This window comes from Balaenoptera physalus, assembly GCF_965194825.1.
Source record: "Balaenoptera physalus genome assembly, chromosome: 6".
NCBI lineage: Eukaryota > Metazoa > Chordata > Mammalia > Artiodactyla > Balaenopteridae > Balaenoptera > Balaenoptera physalus.
This window is the reverse complement of record NC_138885.1, coordinates 54,424,639-54,448,222: the sequence shown is the minus strand read 5'-3', so window position 1 is coordinate 54,448,222 and position 23,584 is coordinate 54,424,639. Positions and strand designations below refer to the sequence as shown.

General features: G+C 38.3%; 1 protein-coding gene across 2 annotated transcripts in view; it reads left to right on the top strand.

The window, feature by feature from the left end:
* The window catches only part of LOC309662312 (CD302 antigen), a 131,578-nt gene that overhangs the window by 11,590 nt on the left and 96,404 nt on the right, over window positions 1-23,584 (top strand). For both annotated transcript variants that reach the window (XM_082464902.1, XM_082464898.1), the window contains exons 4-13: window positions 2,889-3,053; window positions 9,292-9,402; window positions 10,528-10,668; window positions 12,914-13,108; window positions 14,047-14,204; window positions 16,331-16,441; window positions 16,995-17,083; window positions 17,207-17,376; window positions 19,734-19,933; window positions 20,502-20,644. In XM_082464902.1, the coding sequence (XP_082321028.1) occupies window positions 2,889-3,053; window positions 9,292-9,402; window positions 10,528-10,668; window positions 12,914-13,108; window positions 14,047-14,204; window positions 16,331-16,441; window positions 16,995-17,083; window positions 17,207-17,376; window positions 19,734-19,933; window positions 20,502-20,644 (1,483 nt within the window). The remainder of the gene's footprint in view (window positions 1-2,888; window positions 3,054-9,291; window positions 9,403-10,527; window positions 10,669-12,913; window positions 13,109-14,046; window positions 14,205-16,330; window positions 16,442-16,994; window positions 17,084-17,206; window positions 17,377-19,733; window positions 19,934-20,501; window positions 20,645-23,584) is intronic.

Below are 23,584 nucleotides of genomic sequence, written 5' to 3'. Positions count from 1 at the left end.
CTAGAGAAGGGATATATATTTGAGGAAAGAGAGAGAAGTCATGTGTAGCTAAGAACTTACTTTCAGAAGTAGGCCAGGAAGAAAACCAAGACAGGGTGTTGTGATGGAAGACAAAGGATGAGGAAGTGTTCTATACCCACAGATACCTTAGGAAGGGGAAATGGACCAGGCAGGAGCAGTCAGGAAATTGCTGTTGGCCTTTAATAGAGCAGTTTCCAAAAAACTAGTGTTCAAAGAAACTGGGTGATAGTGGACTGAGGAAGCTTCTTTTCAGATGATGGAGACTTAAGTATGTTTATGGCCTGAGTAAAGAGCAGCGAACAAGAGACAGATATCCCTATCCCTCTCAGAATTGGTGACGTTGTTCCCTCTGCTGTACCTGTACGTTGGTCAAAGCATTTTTTCTAATTGCTTCTTACTTGACGCAAACTCTTCAGGGTGTGCTAAAATATTCATTGTTCTTTAGAAAGAGGGACCAAAGCAGCAGCTGCATCACTATCCGGTATATAACTGAGACATATTTTCTCAATAATCTGGTGAGAATTACAGGGGACCATGGTACCTGACATGTGATAGGTGCCTAAGAAATATTTTTTAATGGGCAATAAGTTAAAAGAATCTACAGTAAATAGAAAGGAAAAAGCTCCAGGCCTAAGTAGTAATAGTTATTACTTATAGTAGTAATAGTTATTACTTGGCCCTGCCAAGTGTCAGGTACTATTCTAAGCATTCAACCTTTCTTAACTCATTTAATCCTCACACAGTTCTATAAAGTAGGTACCATTATTTATCCCCATTTTACAGATGAGCAACGTGAGGCACAGGCGAGTTAAATCATTTGCCTAAGGTCACATAACTAATAAATTTCAGAGCTAGGATTCAAACCCAGGATATCTGTCTCTGAAGTCCTTGCCTCAAACAACTGTACTATCCTGCCTTATTCAGTAGTCAATCTGGTGGTATTAGTAATACCACCACCAGAGCTCAGCTCTCCTTAAGGGAAGCTGAGCTTCAAAGTGCAGAGTCCTAAGCAACTTGAAGAAATTATATCGAGCCAATGGTTCTCAAACTTCAGGTTACAATAGAATCACTTGGAGAGTTTGTTGAAATACAGATTTCTGGGGCCCTCGTCCAGAAATTGTAATTTGGTGGATTTGGAATGGGGCCCAAAAATTTGCAGTTTAGTGAGTTCCCAGATGATGCTGGTCTGGGGACCACACTTTGAGAATTACTTTTCTAGGTAGAGGCACAGGCTCTTCAACACTTAGAACCTACTGAAAGATAAAAAGCCATTATTTACTTCAGCTATAATTGATAACAAGCAGGGTTTGGTCAACCAGACACCAATTTCATTTAAATCTTACTGTAGTCTGGATCAGAAACTTTAGGGATTGTGAAAGGGAGCTTAGAGGTTATCCCGAGCAAACCCTCACTTCTCAGGTGAGGAGCAGCAGACCTTGATTGATGAAATAGCCTGTCTGGGTCAGACCATATTTGTGTGGAGCCGGGTGGAGATCCCAGGATTCCTGACCCTTATTCCCCTGTGTATTTATCCCATTCTACCTTGCTGCCTTGACTGACATGTGTCTTGGTGCCTTTAGCCTGCTTTGGATGGAAGGGGGGATTGTCAGTGCATTCATGTGCCTCCCTTTCTACAGAAGAAGCAAGACTGTGAGTTTCTCAAACCTGAGGACTGCCAAACCATGGAGACTGTATTTTATAGCAAACACACTGCCATCCTGCTGAAAGTTTCCAGATTTACAAGTGTTGGCCTTAGTGGTAATAAAGAACCTTTAGGCAGTGCACTTGCAAATCCACCTATTTTGTTTTTACCAAATATCACAACAACCTCTGTTGTTATTTAGGACATTCAGAAGTGGCTGAAGAAGCAGTGTATGCCATTCAGAAGATCAACAACACCAGACTTAGACAACAGTACTCTGGTTATAGCTCTGCCACAAACACCCCTATATCTTTGTTCCTATCTGTAAAATGAAGACATTACACAAAATGATCTCTAAGGGGCCTTCCAGCTTGAGAGTCCATAAGTTTGACTGGTTATGGGAGACCCTTTGGAAAAACCCCAAGTGATACCTGGGATACACTTGACATAAGTTATGTTGGTTTTTTCCTCTTGTTGGGAGCACATAGGAGGCTGTGAGTATATTTTTGAACTAGTTGTATCAAGACCTACAAATCTTGTCCCAGAAAGAGCTTGAAGGTTCTTCATCTGAAATTATACATGCTTTTTAGATATTTTTTAAAGAAAATGATGTTCACATGTGTATATGTATGTTTATAAACACATATATGCACACATATATGTACATATAGATATACAATGCATATATAATGTTAGTTATATAATATTTGTCATATATTAAATCATCTATTAAAATATTAAGGAGAAAATGGACTGAGTTTCCCAAATAAGGTATCACTAGGCTTTAAATCTTGGGCACTTAAGCAGCATGTCTAAACACACACACATGCACATCCAGTGGTTTCACTGCAGGCCATGGGCAAACCCCTCTGCAGTCTGCCACCATCTTTAAGTGAGCTCAGGGGTTGAGCACGGTTGAAGACTCCTACTTTTAGGCAGAGGGTAGGCATGGGCTAAAACATGGCATTGTAATTGATGGGGATAAAGGGAGAATAGAAGATAGGAGAGTGGAAGCTTTAGCCAGCCTAAGTCATTTCCTGTACTATGACTTCAGTTTTTTTGTGTAACCAAAGAATCAAAATGTTGTCTAGTAGAACAATGACAGCCTCCATTTTAGCATATCCTAAGAGTATGCAAATTGAATGGCAGTATTTGTAGGCATTCTAAGTAATAGACAACATTGTGCCCTTACTTTATGATCACTAACGTATCTTTTTATCAATAGAAAATGGCTGTGAAGATAATTGGGAAAAGAAAGAGGAGATGGGAAGTTGCTACCAGTTTAATACTCAGGCAACTCTTTCTTGGAAAAAAGCTTATGTTTCATGTCAGAATCAAGGAGCTGACTTACTGAGCATCAACAGTGCCGCTGAGTTAACTTATCTTAAAGGTAGGTTTAAGTTGCGTGTGGTAGAGCAAATTGCTGCGATTGTAAAGGTGCTGTCTGCCTTCTGTTTTCATATCTAGGTATGTTGTTTTCTGCATATACTTATCTTTTCTTGGGATTTAAACTTCAACACCAAAGCCCACAAGTAAAAAATACTGAATATAATCCTATTCTGTCCATTGAAAATGCATCTCATGATAGAGACCAAGAGAGGTTAATATTCAGAAAACGAGGTGAGGTAGCAAGATTAAACTGCTACCTGAAGCCTAGGTGAAAGGATTTGAAAAAAGATAAGCATTACACTCTTTGAACATTGAACGGTAGAGAACTTGAGGAAGGTGGAGAAGATGGCTGAGTCAGAGTAGATCGCCTCAGTAAAAAATCTTCACACTTGAATAAATGAGTGTAATTCCACATCCGTAGATTCAACCAACCATAGATTGTGTAGTTCTGTAGTATGTATTTAGTGGAAAAAATTGGCATATAAGTGGACCTGCATAGTTCAAACCCATATTGTTCAGGGGTCAACTATAATTTAATCATCATTACAATACCATAAGACAAGTATTTTTATACCCACTTACAGATTAGGAATTGATGTTTAGAAATAATATACCCAACATCCCAGAGCTATGAAGTACCAGAACTGGGATTTGAATATCAACATGTATAACTCCAGAGCCCTTGCTTTTTTACTATAGTACTTACTCCTCTTACATATCTTTCTTTCTTTGTTTTCATCATTAAAAGTCTACTGGACTTTTACATTCCCACCAACAGTGTAAGAGGATTCCCATTTCTCCACATCCTCTCCAGCATTTTTTATTTCTTGCCCTTTTGACAACAGCCATTCTAACAGGCAGGAGGTGAAGTCTCATTGTGGTTTTGATTTGCATTTCCCTAATAACTAGTGATGTCGAACATCTTTTCATATGTGTGTTGGCCATCTGTATGTCGTCTTTGGAAAAATGTCAATTCAGATCGTTCCCCCATTTTTCAATTGGGTTGTTTGTTTTTTGTTGTTGAAATGTATGAGTTCTTTGTATATTTTTAATATTAACCGCTTATAGGATAAATGACATGCAAATATTTTCTCCCATTTGGTAGGTTGTCTTTTTGTTTTGTTGATGGTTTCCTTTGCTGTGCAGAAGCGTTCAGTTTTATATAGGCCCGTTTATTTACTTTTGCTTTTGTTTCTCTTGCCTAAGGAAACATATCCAGAAACATTGCTAACACTGGTGTCAAAGAACATACTGCCTATGTTTTCTTTTAGGAGTTTTATGGTTTCAGATCTTACATTCAAGTCTTCAATCCATTTTGAGTTGATTTTTTTGTATGGAACAAGATAGTGGTCTAGTTTCATTCTTTTGTACATGTCTGTCCAGTTTTCCCAATACCATTTATTGAAGAGACTATCCTTCCTCCATTGTATGTTCTTTGCCCCTTTGTTATAAATCAGTTGTCCATATATTCCTGGCTTTATTTCTGGGCTCTCAATTCTGTTCTTTTGATCTGTATGTCTGTTTTTCCGACCAATACTATACTGTTTTAATTACTATAGCTTTGTGGTAAAATTTGAAATCAGAGAGTGGCTACCTCCAGCTTTGTTCTTCTTTCTCAGGATTGCTTTGGTTATTTGGGGTCTTTTGTGGCTCCAGGTAAATCTTGTTTATATAAAATTTTGTTCTATTCCTGTGAAAAACATCATGGGGAGAACTTGAGAGTATTGTGTTAAGTGAAATTAGTCAGACGGATAAAGACAAATACCGTACGGTTCCACTCATGTGAAATATTTAAATAAATAAATGAACAACCCAACCCAAACAAAAACAAACACATAGATACTGAGAACAGAGCAATGGTTATCAGAGGGGAAGCAGGGAGAGAAGTGGGTGGAATGGGTAAAAGGAGTCAACTGTATAGTGATGGATAGAAACTAAAATTTGGTGGTGAGCACGCTGTAGTGTATACAGAAGTTGAAATATAATGTTGCGCACATGAAACTTCTGTAATGTTATAAACCAGTGTAACCTCAAAAAAAAGTCCGCTGGTCTTTTGTCATGCTTTCTGGCTTAAGCTTTATTCAGACCTCTTTCTTATAGTTTTAACCTTTTCCTGTGTTGTTCAGGACTTAAATAATCAGACCTCTTGAATAGAAATCTGTCACAGAAGCATAATGGGCTAGTGTTTGGCAATGGAATTCTATTCCAGACCCCGCTGAAACCTTACAAAAAATATTGTTGAGAGTAGAAAGGGCCAATAAATTTAAGTCTCCCAAAATACTGACATTTGAAAACTGATAGCTTCAATGAAGGAAAAAGGTGTCAAAGTGTGACTGTCAACACCATACCAAACAATCTAATGATGCATTTGGAGGAATAAATGTTGCAGGGTTCCTTTATGCATCAGTTTTCTTTAATAACACATGAAAGTGAGATAATGTGTTAAAGGACCCAGTTGTCCCCTATCCCTGGCCAGACACTCCCCTCATTTTTTGCATATCACTAATTTTAGAGGTACAGCCCTTTCTAATGATCCAAGCTTCTCTTTCACTGTGAGTGCTCTTTAGGGATATCAATATGCCTAATTATGATTGCTGGTTTCCTAAGACCTAAGAAAGCTGTACTTTAACATCTGGAACATTTCTTGAAGTCTCTGTTAATATTGTGTCCCTTCCCTGAAAACTACCATGTTAAACAGTGGGCTAGGAACAGTGAGGCCCACAAAAGTGAATCAGAGATTTTGTGATCAAAGTGCTTGATCTAGTCAGGGAAATAAGAGTTGTACATACGCAGAGGATAGTGGAGAATGTTATCCCCAAAGGACCTCAGGGTTTCGTAGCTAGTAGTTAGGTGGGACTAGGGAATTTGCTGACAGAAATAAAACAGAATCAGCTCTCTTGAAGATAAATCCCATGCAGTCTAAAAGAACTTTCTTTCTCTTTTGTGCCTGCCCTGCACCTAATTAGTTGGTTTTGATTTTGTTTTACTAATACAGGGACCTATGGTGGGGGATTTGGTTTCCTCAGCCTCACTGGATTTTGTTTGAGAGTCAAATTTCCTACGGCTCTGGCCTTCCAGGGACCTGTAACCACAGATTCAACCCCAGAGCTCAAAGGAGGACTGAGAGTCCCCAGAGCAGGAACAACACATTTCAGTTCTTTCTAATTTATCTCTGGCCTGAGGGGCTGCTCACTTTGAACTACTTTGATAGTGACCCAAGGCTAGAACACTCCTAGGTCAGAGCCCCTGCTGGCTGTGGCCTTTCTGATGTTCATCCCAGATGCATGACCATTATCAGGCCCTGCAGTTTCTCATTGTGGGAAGAGGAATAGAAATATAGGGTCATGTCTGAATAGGGGTGTTGGGGACAGTCAAGAATATCTAGCTCATTGGACTCGCCCATTTGATTAGATATAGGAACTTATGCTAGCAATCATCTGATTCTTGATGGCAAAAATGGGCATTGATAGAGTCTCAAATTGGTCAACGCCCTGCCAAACAATCTAATGATGCATTTGGAGGAATGCATCATAGCATTCCTTGCCTGGACTCTATGAAGGAAAAAATCCAGCTCCAAATTGTCCAGGCCATATAAGAAATCCCTGCCCTTTGCATTTGCCCAACCAGGGCCTTTAAAATTTATCACACCCGTCTGGCACAAGACACATAAAGAGCATTTGTATTTACCAACACAGTCACAATTTTAAAATCTTATGATTCTAGTGAAGAATAAGTCATCATCAATACAGATCACAAATGGAACACTGTGATGAAGTAAACAAGAGCCTGACACCCTCCAAACATTATTTTGTTCCATTGTAAATGTGTACTTGTCGTGTGCAGGTGAACAATAGGATTATTCATAGGAAGCAGTAGGATTATTCAGACTTCCTGCTGGGGGATATCTGGAAAGTCTTCATGGAAAAGAGGACATTGAACTTGGGATAGATGGAAAGGATTGGTCCTCTATAGTATCCCTGGTTAGAGATGAATGAATGAAAGGAATTCTGAATGTCAGGGTATGGTTGAGTCTGGAGTACCATAAATATGTCATAGTTCCCAGGACTTCTTTAGGAATGCTGGAAAATCAATCACATTTACTAATGAAGAAAGATTTACATTAGAGTAATTCCTCAAGGTCTTGCTATACCAGTGCTGGCAGCCTTTGCTTCTGCTAACAAGGTGAAATAAAAGGATAAATCCAGAGTTCCCTTCAGCATTCTCCTCAAGCCAGCTACCCGAACATCCACCTTCTCCTTCCTTAGTAGAGAGAGTATCCTTATCATCTATCTCCTTGAGAAAAGTGAGGTGAACCCTTAGTTTGTCACCCTCACACTTACAAATTTATCTCTATCTATACTGTTATTTCTCCAGCTCGTTCAAGGTTAACTACTTCCCCCAAGCTCTTTGTATCCACATCAACTGTTTCTTCTATCTCTTATACTTTTATCGACACTCACTCTATTAACTCTTCCCCAGTAGGCTATAAACTTGTTTAAACTTCTACCATTAAAAATTTTTTCCCTAGACCCTGAAGCCCTGCCTCTATCTTTCACAGTGAAGCTCCTGGAAAGCACAGTGTATCCTTACAATTCACTTTTAACCTCACATTTATTCCTCACTGCAGTGATAATTGGGCCTCTGTCCTCCCACCCTCTTCCCAGACTCCTGTGCATCCCTTGGATGTTGGTGTCCGGGTTACTGCTCTTGGCCGCTTTTGCCTTTGCTGGTGCTATTTCTGCTTTACCCAGGGATTCTCCTCCACTCCCAGGTGTCAGTGCCAGTGAAGTTACTTGTTTTAGGCATTTGGGTTCTAAAGTGTGAAAGTAAGGCAAAAATTACATATAGTCAAAATACCCTCCAAGAGCCCTTAAAGTATGGATATGGTTTTCTGCATGCAAATCACACACAGATATATCTGATATATATGATGGAACAAAATCCATACTTTAAGAATTATTTATATAATATAATATATATATAAATTATGTAATATAGAATTGTATTTTATATTTATATAGAGAGATATATGAATTATATATATAATACTATAATACATCATACAGAATTCTCTGGGAGGAATTGAGAAACTGTTATCGTGTGTTTTCTTGCTGGGAATATTTCAACAAATTTATAGAGATTCCAACCTGTTAGCTCTTCCTGTTTGTCAACATCATCCTTGTCTTCTGTAGACCATTTCATTAGTTGCTTTATCTCTTCTACCTGGCCCTTCATATCTTCAAGTTCTTTGTGGTGTCGATAAAGTCTTACCAGGTTCTTGAATAATGGTGTCGACTTCCTTGACAGTGGTGTGAAAATCCTTACAATTGTTCGCACATTCTTTGTTTAGTACACATGGACCCATACAACAAGCCTGATCGCATCCATTGCTTGTGAGCATGTGCACATTGAGTGGCATATCAGCACTTAGCTTCTCTATTTAAATTATTTCTGCTTCTCTTTTTCTTTTATGCTAATGTCATCTAGTTGTCAAATACTAAATTTGAATGATGCATCTCAATTGTAACACAAATGTTTGTGTGTGTGTGTGTCCCATTCTGTATGTCCAGCCTTAATGTCTCCTCTGGACTCTAGAGTTGTATATCCCTTGCCTAGCTCAGTACATATCTCTGAAACAGTACTGGTTACACTTCACCATTTGGGGATCCATATCTGTGTCCTACTAGATTGAAATCGTCATGAGGGCAGGACTTTATCGTTTTGGTTTTTATGTCCTTAGTACCTGGCAAATGATATGTGCTTAACGAATTTAAACTGTCAGTCTGGAATATAATCAGACCTTCAAAATTTAGATGTGTAATGGAAACTACTTTTTCTATATCAGTACAAGAGGGTTAAAAATAGTGAAACAAATAAACAAATAAATTAAATAAATAAATAAATAAATAAAAGTAGCTATTAATAAAAAAAAAAATTTTTTTTTTTTAAATAGTGAAACAGCTACTCTGAGAAAATTCTGTTCTTACTAGAAGAAAGGGAATTGGACAAGCTAATGGGAAAGCAGCATTGAATTAACTTAGCAGCCTTTGGGTTTCTCAATAGACTGAGGTTTTGTTGCCTCTCAGCATCATCTGCCTTTGTTGGACAGACAGCCTCCTACAGGGTTCCTGCCTCATAATCAAGGCCTTCAGATATTTTTGCTATTAGTATAAACTTAAGTCTGACTTAGATAATAACAGGTAATTTTGTCACTTTTTAAAAATGTGTAATTCTTACAGAAAAAGAAGGCATTCCGAGAATTTTCTGGATTGGTTTAAATCAGCTGTACTCTGCTAGAGGCTGGGAATGGTCAGACCACAAGCCATTAAACTTTCTCAACTGGGACCCAGGTAATCGCTCCCTCTTCCACTTACTATGCACAGAGCACAAGCTTCAAAAAAATAAGAGCTTCCCATCCCCTGAGAGCTTGTACAAATTTCAAACTTTGACAACTCTTATTATGGTTACCTCTCAGAAGAATATTTTTTCTTACACCCTTGTGATGCCATTATAGGCAAGTTGACCCCCAGCATGGGCAACTGAGCATTTGTCCCTAATCTTTAGAGTGACCCTTCATTTTTAGATAGGAGCAGAATGAGCCCCACTCCGTGGCCCAGGAACCATTCTGTGTCCCTGAGAGGACTTGACGTGCCCATGACTGACCCATGTTGTGTTTCATCTGCAGCTTAACTCTGATATGGAAATAGTTCCTCATTCTCAAACTCTTGGTGTCTTCCACTGCAGCACCCAAGTACTGACAACATAATGGTTATATTTTAATGCACAAAAAAAGACCTTAAAGAAAATTTTATACTAAATAAAACAAACCCTAACTCGCTAACTAGCCAATATACCTTTTTTCCCCCTGGAAAGAAGGTTTAGATACCTTTTTAAAAAATAAAACCATAAGCTTCTGACAAATGTAGAATGACTAACTTCAGTACCAAAGTATTCTGCATACATATAAGAAAAACAAGTTAAGCACAATAAAATACCAATACATGGGGCATTTTAGTTAATGGAATTTTATAAGTAGTAAATAAATTTTCCATTATCTCAGTAGATAAAATCTTTAAAGAGAATTTAATCTTAAAGCCTCAAAGGCATGGCAGAATCATAAATCAGTATTTTTATTGTGTAGGGTAGCAAATTAAGTGCTACTGACCACAAGATACGACATGCAAGTTGGTTAGGGGCAGAGGTTTGGTTTTTGGTTTTGTTTTTTAAATCAACTACAACAGATCAGCGTATTCCTGCCCCCACCCCCCGCCCCCCGCCATATCCTGTATTTTAAAAGACATAGGTAAGCCCATGATTGTCCATTGCAGCTTATACATTTCAATTTAGTTGAAAGTTTTAACTATTTTATGAGTCCCCATAAAAGCAGAAAATTAGGAATACAAGTTATTTTTTCTAGCCACCACCCTTGCCCCCAACCTTCTTCTTTTAACTCTTTGAAAATCCTACTGTTTAAGATGTGCCGAGGGCACCTATAATTGACAGATCAAGCTGTGCAAGAATGGATGCCGACTCGGGTCTGTGGCAGAGTTTTTCCTGTGAGGCTCAACTGCCCTACGTCTGCAAGAAACTGTTAAATAACACAGTGGAGTTGACAGGTACCTTTCTCACTTCCTCCGACAAAGAGGTCCCACAATTACAGTTTTGTGAAGTCAAGTAAATCCATTTCAGATGCCTGTTTTCCCCTTTCCTTCACCTGATACTGCCAATGCAGGGGAGTATTTGGTTTTGAACCTGTGGTTAGATATTATCAACTACACATGAGTAAAGCTTTGGTTTGGTATATGCCCATGAGAAGGCAGAGATATTCTAGATAGGAAATATATTTCTGTTCACAGGTGGCTCTTCTTTCTCTAGAGCAGTGGTTCCCCAGGCCAAGAGCATCAGCTTCACCTGTACCTGTAAGAAATGCAAATTTCAGGACCTACCCCAGATTTACTGAATCAGGAACTCTGAGGGTGGGAACCAGCAATCTGTGTTTTAAAAAGCCTTCCAGGTGATTGTGATACACACTCAAGTTTGAGGGCCACTGTTTTATGGCCAGGTCTTACATATTACCTGCCTCCATGGGAAGTAAAAAATGATGGACACGGGAATGTTCCCACACCCCCTTCCCCACAATGCCCACCCCTTCTTTGCCCACCTCTCTCTCCTTCTTTGCCAGACTGATTCTTTGTGTTGATAAATCAGGTAGAAAGGAGGGGTGCAGATGGACAAAATATGTACACAGAGGGGGGTTTTTTCCAGGGAGTTTGGGGGTAAGAGAGACACAGGACAGCTGAAACTTCTGAGGTGCAGAAAAGTTTAAAAGTTTGAAAGAAAAGTCTTTGAAAGAATGGAGAAGAGAAATGCCCTGCTGTCTTTCACAGCGCCCACCGTATACCTGGTATTTGATTAAATCCTCACTGAATAAGAAAAACTAATACTTAAAACTGGGAGGAGAAAGGGAGATTTTAAAATGTCTTGCTTTAAGGAATGTTGGGGGAAGAGAATAAAGTATAAAATTTCTTATCATCCAAATAGGAGCATAAAGCTATTTTTTAAGTTTAAAAAATAATAGGGGAAAATGAACATTTATCTTCCAAGTTGATTCAAACCAAATTTAGTCCATACAATAAAAGGCATAGCAGAAAAGACAGCACAAATGAAAATAAACCAGGATGACTAATGATAGATCAAATAAATACCCTGTAGTAGCAATTATTAAGTAAATCAAGATGCTTCCACATGATTGAACAGTATGCATTTATTAAAATAACGGTGCCAGCAGGAAAATACAAAAAGCAGAACAATCATATGCCTACCTATCATTTTAATCTTGTAAAAATATGTATTCATAGAGACAAAGACTAGAATATGAACATAATTATTTCAAGTTCAATTATGGGTGTTTTTCCCTCTGTTCTTTTATTATAATTATAAAGTATAATCATAATAATAAGTGCTATTTCAGAACCTTAAAGCTAATTGAGTGATTTTACAAGTGTGAGAAGCTGAACCTGAATTGTATCGTTTAGTAAAAATCAAACTGTCCACATTTTTAAGATGCTGTGTTTTCTTATAACAAACATTCCAAATGGTCCGAATCCATGAAGCCTGAAAAGCGAAACTGTTTTCTAGTTCTGTTAAGAGGGGTAGGTAGAAGTATTTTGTATGGTTTATACCTTGCTCTTTTTCTCTCCAAAACTCACCATCACTTGAGTGAGTTTTATTGTAGTCAATACAAAGAGTCCCTCATTCCATGGACCGTAGGACTAGCAGAGGGGAGGAAAGAAGAGGTCCAGAGATGCCCTTTGCCCTTTCCCTCCAGTGATGCCATTTCTTGGGTGTGAAGTGAATAAATGTCTTATTATGTTCCTTAAATCTCTGCCTGTTCTCTGTTCAACAGTGAGCATTAATGCACATTCCCTTGCTAAGCTGACCATACATGAAAAGGAGGCTCAACTTCATAATCTCTCAAAGTCAGAGACTGGAGGGGAACCTCACGAATCCCATACCCAGGAAGAGATTTGTCAACACCTGGCTTACCCCACACTTTTCTTCTGTCTGCTAGGACTAAGGGCAAGCCCTCTTTAAATAGTCCGCGGCCAGCCATGTAGCACATTTGTATCACTTTAAAGTCACATTATTATCTGAATCCCTGCAGTCACTCTTATGATGTAATGTATACATTAGGCACCACAAAAATTTATGTCACTGTACCATCTGACATAACATTCTCCAGTTTTCCAGAAGCCTTATGATTCAAGAAAGAAGAATTTGCAATTCAATATTCAAGAATTTAAATATTGATTCAAAATAGATGTGTCTTTACTGGAATATAAATAGCTTCTTTTCCTCCAGGTGTTTGGACATACTCAGATACCCGCTGTGATTCAGCAGACTGGCTGCCAAATAATGGATTTTGCTATCTGCTGGTAAATGAAAGTGATTCCTGGGATAAGGCACATATGAAATGCAAAACCTTCAGCAGTGACCTCATCAGCATTCATTCTTTAGCAGATGTGGAGCTGGTTGTCACAAAACTCCATAATGGGGGTAAGTTTTTAAGGTATCCTCTTTGAGAGGTTTAAAACATTTTAATGTATCCCTGTTTTCAGATTCTTAGCAAGAATGAAAAGCTTATAGTTTGATCCTATACCTCAGCATTGTCTAATAGAATTTTCTGCAGTGATGGAACCATTCTATAATCTGTGCTGTCCAATTCAGTAGCCAACAGCCACTTGTGGCTTTTGAGCCCTTGAAATGTAGCTAGGGCGACTGGAGAACTGAATTTTTACTTTCATTTCATTTTAATTGATTTACAGTTTTAAATAGCCGCATGTAGCTAGCAGCTACCGACCTGACAGTACAACCATTGATTGAATAATTTCCTTCTTCTCATAAGCTAAATGCTATTTAAATTACTCCCAACACTTAAGTGATGATTATTTCACTTTTATAATTATTTGAAAGCTGAAAAATGAAGAACAAAACACCAGATAGCCAGTATTAAGACCTCCTCCTAGGATTCACCCATAGTAATAGCAAGTACTAGATACCTGTTCTGTGCCAGCATGGTGCCAGTTGTTTTACCTGAGAAGGCAGTATAGTCATTCCATGGCGGTGATGGACAATATCCTTATTCTAACTGGAATATCTATGACTGTATTTGTAGAGTTTCATTATTTCTCATAAAGCAAGGTTTATCTAAACCAGTTATCAGGAACATCGAGCCTACAGGTCATAGTACAGCTGTTCCACCTGTGTACCCTACCTGCATAAGTGACCTGAAAAGCCCTCATCATCGGGCCTGCCTAACTTATCAATACTTTTACAGGTTAATTAAGAATACCATTTTCTGAATTAAAATTTTAAAAGAAAAAAAATACCTTCAAGGCTCGTAACACCCCATATCAGAATGTAAAAATCAGTAGCACTGTACATATTGAAGTATGTAATTGAGTAACCAAGCAAATAAAACATTTTTCTTTTAGATGCCAAAGAAGAAATATGGACAGGCCTTAGGAACATAAATACACCAACTCTATTTCAGTGGTCAGATGGTACTGAAGTTACTCTGACTTATTGGGACGAGAATGAGCCATATGTTCCCTACAATAACACTCCCAACTGTGTTTCCTATTTAGGAAAGGTAGGAAACCTCCTCAAGTTTATTTATATCCTTATTGTTATACCTGAAAAATCTAATAATAATAGTAAGATGACTTTGGTTGGGATATTTGTGTTTAAGCTGGGAAAGAAAATAAAAGGTAATAGCACTGTAGACTGTCTTCCCAGTAGCTGCTGAAAAAAGGTAAATAAAGCAATTACTAAAGAAGCAATCCGATTCCTGTCTGAGAGTATCTTCTCTGGTGTGAAACAGATCAAGAGAATCCCTTTAGAGCTCAGATTCTTGTGCCAGATTGCTTCTGCTTTCTCTCAGTACCACCAGTGTGATATTTAGCAGGTAGCAGGTAGCCACAGGTAGCCACAATTTAACCTGGAAAATCCCATCTTCTCATGTTCAGATCAAAGTAATTCAACTTTGAGAACTGAAAAACTAGTTTTGTTAAAAAATTAGGTCTGACTTTGTTCAGAGAATATCTTACTCCAATAGAATGCATAAATGTTTATTGAGCATGCTTCAGTAAGCATGCTCAATAAAGCATGCTTTGGACTTTCAGAAGAGTCCAAAATAAACTATTGAGCCGAAAGGACATATATGTCTCTATATTTTTGTTTGTAGCACTTTCCTGTGGACTCCTAATCGTTTGGGAGGCCAATTGTGTCACTCAGACTTCTAGAGAGACTTAAGTGGAAGCAATAAATGGTAGGACTATTTAGAAGTGTTTCAATAGTAAAGACGTTTTTAGAAAGGTGTAAAGCTGAATTTAGAAAGGTGTCACATTTAATACTCTATTTAAAAGGATACACAGGATATCTTTAAAAGAGTATCAAAGATAGAAATGAGGTCCCATAGGCCAGAGTGAACTGATGGCTTATCTAGACAGCTTCCAACGTTCAAAACTGACCCGTATCACAATTGACTTACTAAAATTTAATTCAAAGAAAGCAGAGTGACTTAAGCAAAATAAGTGTTAAGTAGCATATTTGAAAGATAGAACTTTGACGTCTAGACTGAAGTAGAGTTGGCAGAAACTTTTGATTCTAAAATTCTTAGAGAGTCACTATTCTAATCACCATCATCATCTTACATATGAGGAAACTCAGACAGGGAGATTAGGTGACCTGCCCCAAAGTGGGTTTTTTTGTGTTTTTTTTTAACATCTTTATTGGAGTATAATTGCTTTGCAATGGTGTGTTAGTTTCTGCTTTATAACAAAGTGAATCAGCTATACATATACATATATCCCCATATCTCCTCCCTCTTCTGTCTCCCTCCCACCCTCCCTATCCCACCCCTTTAGGTGGTCACAAAGCACCGAGCTGATCTCCCTGTGCTATGCGGCTGCTTCCCACTAGCTATCTATTTTACATTTGGTAGTACATATAACTCCATGCCACTCTCTCACTTTGTCCCAGCTTACCCCTCCCTCTCCCTGTGTCCTCAAGTCCATTCTCTACGTCTGCATCTTTATTCCTGTCCTGCCTCTAGGTTCTTCACAGCCATTTTTTTTTTTAGATTCCATATATATGTGTTAGCATACAGTATTTGTTTTTCTCTTTCTGACTTACTTCACTCTGTATGACAGTCTCTAGGTCCACCCACCTCACTACAAATAACTCAATTTCATTTCTTTTACTGGCTGAGTAATATTCCATTGTATATATGTGCCACATCTTCTTTATCCTTTCATCTGTCGATGGACACTTAGGTTGCTTCCATGTCCTGGCTACTGTTGCCCCAAAGTTTTTTAACCTGTGGACAAACTTTGGCTGTGTCATATGGAAGAAGACTACAACTCTGGCAACTCTGTGGGCTGGGTTCTTCTCTCTTCAACTTCTGTATAGTGTCCTTTGGTGGTTTTATTGTCACACTTATAAGAAAATGAAACTCATCCCCACTGTGACCTTGAGGTGATGCTGAAGTAACAGGCTTCCAGGTTTGTTGGGTAGCATTTTCTAGGAGTATGTTTTCAGATTTAATCATTCATTTATATTCATTTTCTCCCCCTCCCTTTCCTCCTTCCCCTCCTCCCCCTCTCCCTCCCTGATAGTTGTGGGAAGAAACTATCTTGATTTAAGATAAGAGTTCAATTCTAAATATGTGGCAAATCATTTCTCTTGTGGGAAAAATTATTTTCTGTTTTTTAAAAGCTAGGTCAGTGGAAGGTCCAATCATGTGAAGAGAAACTTAAATATGTATGTAAGAAAAAGGGAGAAAAATTGAATGATACAAGATCTGATAAGATGTGTCTTCCAGGTGAGGTATGTAAAACCCCTGTGGAAACTTTTCTAAGCGATATTATACCTTCTTGGTTAGATATGGTAGTTGAGACTTACATACTTTAGACTTGGAAAATAGAAGAAATTACTAGGTTCTGTTCATTTATACATTAGAGCAAGCCAGAAGGTGGTGAATCATAGATATCGGCACTCTTACAGAAGAAAAAAGAGTTATAGGAAAAATAATTATCTATTCATGAATTTCTATAAAAATGTATATGATTATATCCTCAATGCTGATTTTTTACTTCTCTTACTTGCATTATTCTTATTCAAAAATTATTGAACTAACAACTGTTATACTCTTATGATGAGCTAGGCATTAGGGGTAAAGAAAGTTAAGACATTCCTTCTGTCTGACACAGGCTCACAGGCTTATGGAGGTTTTCTATGCAGTCGTATCCCACTCTCATCATGTGTTTAAATTCCCTGCCCATGTCCTTAATTTCCCTTAGTTGTAAGATGTTACTTATGTAACAGAAACTTGCTTGTTATCAAGTGCAGAAGACAGTGTGATATTTTTCCTCTGATTTAGGGCTGGAAGAGACATGGAGAAGCCTGTTACAAGATTTACAAGGATGAGGTCCCCTTTGGAACCAACTGCAATCTGACTGTTACTAGCAGGTGTGAACTTTTAACTCTGGGTTCCTTTGCTAAATAATCTTCCTAAAAAAAAGTGCGTCTTCAATTTATATAGTATTTCAGTCACTGTAAAAAACACCTACTAATTTGACTCTCATTTTGTAGATTTGAGCAAGAATACCTGAATGATATGATTAAAAAGTATACTAAGTCTCCAGAAAAATACTTCTGGACTGGCCTGAGAGATACAGATGCAAGTGGAGAGTATAGTTGGGGAAGCGCTGGTGGAATAAAGCGGGCTGTAACCTTTTCCAACTGGAATTTTCTTGAGCCAGGTGAGTGCCTTAGCCTTGAAAGCAGTAGAATCCAGTGACCTGTGAGAGGCAGCGTTCCTCCCAAATGTGTTCTTCACTTACCTTTGAAATATGAAGAGGATGATGGTCTTCAGGACTAGAGGCTATCTATGGAACCATAAATAGAAGCAGCGACTATGTCTTCCCTATGAAATCCACGGCAATTACCCAATAAAAGCTAGGAAACTCAGTTCTCAGAAACCACCGTCTAATGGCACAGAGCTAGAAGCGTCAGTGTGAGTTTGTTATCTCTTCCATGTCGTCTCAAACAGAACCTAGACGCTTCATTGTGGAGCACTTTACATTTTCACCTCTCTGCTTCTTAACTTCTTTCTCCAAAACTGAATGTGTTTATTTCTGTTATTCTCAATGGGTGAGAATTAAGGAGGCAATGTATTGTAGGTATTATTTATTCTGAAAGGTAGTTTATCCTTCTTTAGCCTAAAGCATTGACCATAGTTAGCCATAGAATCAGAACACTTGAGCCAGAAAAGGCCTCAGAAGGCCCTTCTGATTTTAGAGTTGAGAAAACAGAGGCTTAGAAAGGTGACTTACTTGTCAAAGGTTACCTGGTTATTGAATGGCTAAAATCCAGATCTGATTCCTAATTCAGTGCTTTTTAGAGGCCTTTGGCTTTTTATGAGACAGCATTCGACTTTTCTTCTTTGAATTATTTATATTTTCTTATGTTTGTATAATGGAATCATGAAGACCATTTTTATATCATAGAAATTGGAACATGTGAATGTGTAGTTCAACACAATATTTGAAATAGAGAATGCCCACAAAATTTGTAATACATGATCATCAATATAAGTATGAGTGGTATTGATAATAACAAGGTCATCTTTTTACTTGTAGAAGATGGAGGATGCAGATGCTAATCCTGGTTAAATTTCACCTCAAATTAGAATGTTCTAAAATACAAAATACGTGATTTCTTTTATAGACACTCAGACATTTTAGAGTCAGTGTCACATTCTTCATGGATAAGCCTCAGTGGTTGGGGGCAGGGGTGCTTAGGAAGTAGCTATAAAAGCTATTGTCTCAGTCTGTAGCCAGAAAGACTGCCTTTTAAGTCCTCTTTACCATTATTACTCCCAGATTCAGCCAGTTTGGTTTGCACTGGGCAAGCCATAGATAGGGGGTAGAATCAGAGAAAACAGCACACCCATCCAGGGTAGCACAGCATTATTTTTCCCAGTCCCTTGTTCCTCTTGCTGACCTTGTATAATGAGACATGAGACCACATGGCTTCTCTGTGTGACGGAATGGAAGTTGTCCTTATTACTTTGCAGTGTATTTTCTTCTTGTCCTCTGCACATTTTAAGCAGTGTGATGTAATGGGAAAGGGAGCATGGCATTTTGCCAGACAAATCTGGGTTCAAGTTCTGACTCCACCAGTCACTAACTATGATTGTGGGCAAGTCACTAATTCTTCATCTGGAAATGGATCTGACAATACAAACTATCTTTTAATGTTGTAGTGAGTAAATAAAATTCTGGCTGCCATAAAATAAATAGTAAACAAATGTATATTACCACACACCTCCTTTTACCTTTATTGTACCAGCTCCTCCTTTGGATCTGAATCTGAGAGTGTTGTTTTGAGGTTTACTAAGTTGCTTAAAAACTGTTGAAAGCTGTTAGGTGAATATGAACGGTTTAGACTGTTCTGAGCATCATAGTGGTTTAGGGTACAGCTCTACACACACACCACCTAGATTCCAATTCTGGATCAGCAACTTACTCACATGTGACCTTGGACAAATCACTAATCCTCACTGTACCTCAGTGTGACAATAGAATCTACTCTATGTGACGATCAATTCATTTAATCCTCTTAGAATAGCACCTGGCAAGTAGTAAACACTTCTCTGTATTACTGTCATCATTATTATTGTGAACAACACATTTATTTCCTCCATTTTCTTTCCTATTCTCTCTCCCCACTTTGAATCAAAGTGTGTAGGCACTAGAAAATGTTGGGGCTTTAATTTTTTAATGTTTTAAAAAAATATGTATTTATTCATTTTATTTTTTGGCTGCGTCGGGTCTTAGTTGCAGCACCTGGGATCTTCGTTGTGGCATGCGGGATCATTGTTGTGGTGCGCTGGCTTCTCTCTAGCTGTGACATGCAGGCTTCTCCCTAGTTGTGGCTCACGTGCTCAGTAGTTGTGGTACGCGGGGTTAGTTGCCCCGCAGCATGTGGGATCTTAGTTCCCTGACCAGAGATCGAACCCACGTTCCCTGCATTGAGAGGCGGATTCTTAACCACTGGACCACCAGGGAAGTCCCTTTAATGTTATTTTTAATTAAACTTTTCCGTTCAACCCCAGCTTCTCCAGGAGGGTGTGTGGCTATGGCTACGGGAAAGTCTCTTGGAAAGTGGGAGGTGAAAGACTGCAGAAGCTTCAGAGCACTTTCAATTTGCAAGAAAATAAGTGAGGCCCCTGAGCCTGAAGAAGCAGCCCCCAAGCCTGAAGACCCCTGTCCTGAAGGCTGGCATAGTTTCCCCTCAGGTCTTTCTTGTTATAAGGTAAAGTAATGTTCTCATTCAATCCCTCAATGAAGCTATCTGTCTGCTCTCCTAGTCCATGTCTTTGTACAAACTGTGCTCCTCCCCAGACACATACATCACCTACTGAAGTGTTTGGCAGCACAGAGCCCTTGTCAGGGTATCATTGAACCTCTGGTGTCAGATGACTCATTCCCATATAAACTCACGTGCTACCCAAAAGAGCAGGGCCAGAGCCAGAACTGGCTCTTTCCTAGAGTTCTTTTGTTCTGGGAAATTGGATGAGCTGCATGCCATGCTAATACTTTGCTTATGATTCTCATATCCCTTTAATTTGTGTTGTCAAATGAAGAGTTCTGTCACTTCTTACAAGTCAAAAATTTTATTTTAGGGTCCGTGTCAGTCTGGCCTCTAGTTGACACTTTCAGCAGGACCTGTCTGTGTCACAGTATATGGGCCTTTACCTCTGTCTTTATTACACTTCTGAGAGTCCATTTCAGGGGCCCACACATTTGACTGTAATCAACTTTGAAATTATGAATACTTTATGATTATACCAGAAAAAAAATTAACATTATATTTTGTTAAGCTATTTCATATAGAAAGAATTGTAAGAAAGAGGAACTGGGAAGAAGCTGAGAGATTCTGCCAAGCACTTGGAGGGCACCTTCCTAGCTTCAGTCATATGGATGAAGTAAAGAAATTTCTTCACTTTCTAACAGACCAGTTCAGGTAATACTTTTAGAATGAGATCTTCTATGTTAAATTTGATGTCCTCTAGCTATTCAGAATTGACATGTTTTATTATCTAAAAGGGTTATTCAGTACTTTAACAGTCATTCAACATCAAACATTTTTATGTGCAAGACGCTATGAGGGATTCAGAGATGAAGGAGACAGGGTCCCCACCCTTTGTGTAGTGTAATAATGTCCAGCAGTGGGGATACGAAAAGTATGGTGGAAAAATCTAGAACATGAGTAAGGAGAGGCCATGGGAATTTAGAGGAGGGAGGAAGTGTTTCTGGGAGGTATAATTGGGGAAAATGTTATGAAGAAGGATGATTCTTAGGAAGTAAGGTAATATTTGAAAGTTAAGATGGGAGAAAAAGCCAGGGAAAGCAGAACATAAGCAAAGGAACTGAGACTAGAATATACAGATATGGTGAAAGAGAAATGAGCCATAGAACTTAGCTAGAAAATGGAATTTGGGTATAAAATTAGAACACCCTTTCTCGCCAGGGAAGGAGTTTAATATTAAGTCAATAGGCAAAAAACAAACAAAAACGAAGTGTGTATGTGTGTGTGTGTGTGTGTGTGTGTGTGTGTGTGTGTGTGTGTGTAGAGAGAGAGAGAGAAAAACAGACAGACAGACAGACATGGTAGGTAGATGCAGAACAATTAATTATAAGGCTATTACAGCCCAGCTGGTAGAAAACTACATTGAAGAAGGGCAGTAAGATGGAACAATAAGGAAGTGATCAGAGGTGTTACAAAGATGGAGTCAATAAGCCACTGTGATTTTGATGTTATGTAGAAGGAGGATTCCTGAACGGTTTTCTTGATGTCCTTAAAGATAATGTGGAGAAATATGGGCCAAGTGTTGCTGCCATAGAGGGAATTTTTTCTGAAGCTTTGGGGACAATCATAGGTATGAGGGGCTTCTACTTCACAATTTATTTTTCCCCTCACTTTTTTGTTTTCTTTTTTAAGAGAATGAACTTTTTAATTTAATTATTTATTTATTTTTGGCTGTGTCGGGTCTTAGTTGCAGCATGCGAGATCTTTCATTGCAGCGCATGGGCTCTTCGTTGCAGTGCACAGGCTTCTCTCTAGTTGTGGTGCACAGGCTCCAGAGAGTGTGGGCTCTGTAGTTGTGGTGCACAGGCTCTGTAGTTGTGGTGCGCAGGCTCCAGAGAGCATGGGCTCAGTAGTTGCGGCGCACAAGCTCTCTAGTTGTGGTGTGCGGGCTCCAGAGAGCGTGGGCTCAGTAGTTGCGGCACACAGGCTCTGTAGTTGTGGCTCGCGGGCTCCAGAGTGTGGGGGCTCAGTAGTTGCGGCGCAAGGGCTTAGTTGCTCCGCGGCATGTGGGATCTTATTTCCCAGACCAGGGATCAAACCTGCGTCCCCTGCATTGGAAGGCGGATTCTTAGCCACTGGACCATGAGGGAAGTCCCTCCCCTCACTTTTTGAATCGAAAAGAAGACCAAAATTTGTAAATCAAGGATTCAGGGTATATCAGGCAAACTTATGGAAAAGAAATCACCACCTGGACATATCCTAGTGAATACTTTCCTGATCATTTTGACTCAAAAAAACAAAGACTTCAAAGAAAAAAAGCAAAAATAAAACAGGTACCAAAACACAAAATCCAGCTAGCCTTCTTCTCTAGGCCATTAAATATAAGAAGGCATTTTAAAAACTGACATCTAAAGAGTTTTGAACTGAAAAATGTGGGCAATGTGTTGATCTTAGTTCCCAGTGGTGTGGTTTTTCATTTGTGAAGATAGTAATTGATAATGCTCCCTACTTGAAAAAAATTTCAAAGACATATTCCAGTTGAGAGATGAATAAAAATCAAAACACATGAACAGGTATTTTGTTGTTAAAGAATTAGAAGGTAGAATACATAACATAAAAACATAGCCCCAGTCTAAATAATGCAATATATGTAATTATAAAATTACCCTAAATTATCCTAAATTTAGAATGTAATTATCCTAAATTCTGAAAGGGAAACAAGAATGTTTTAATAAACCCAGGTGTTAACTCTGGTTAATACCAGAGGTTATAACTCTGTTTATAAATAAAAACTGAGATGTAAAGAGATAAAATGGTTGTGAAAACTGAAAGTATAATAAATTTTTCATTTTACCTGGAAATCATATTTAGAAACACAGATTTTGTATTTTTTTAAAACTGTAAAGAGTATGTTCATCTACTGAATATGTAATGGGTGAAAAAAAAAGGCCTATACAGAAAATTATAAAGGAATAAAATAACAAAGCATGAAGTCCAGCATAAAGAAGATGGCAGAAGACCAAATGTATCCATTATCAGTTATGTTTAAGTCCAAGTTTGCAAATGTGTTCAGTAATGAAACCCAACTCTATGCTGTTGAAAGATACCTAAAACAAATCTTGCCAATTAGTACCTTTCCAGCCCAAGGAGTATTATGTTCTTTTCCTGGAAGGAAGGGACCACAAAGTGTTTCAGAATCAAAACATTTTGATAAAATCCATATTTTTGACACTCCTTTTAAAATTAAAACAACCGGCAACATTTTCATATTGCAGCAATAATTAGTGCTGAATAGCCAGTGGCCCACCAAAATGCGGCATCACTCTCCAATTTGTTGTGGTCTCCAGTTTATTACTCCTTGGCCACTTCACTTGCTTATGTTATTTTATTTCTTTATAATTTGCGGTATGGGCCTTATTCACCCAAGTAGCATTGAGTTAATAATCACAAACTTAACACAAAAATTAGAATGGGAAAATTAAAATAATGGGCAAAATTATATTGTGTAAATGTGAATGAAAAAGCTAGAGTTGTAGTATTAATATTAGATAAAATACAATTGAAGTAAAAAGACATTAAATGGGAAAATGAGATCTTATTATTGATTAAAGGTACAATCTACAGTGAAATTATAATAGTCAAGAACCTTTACAC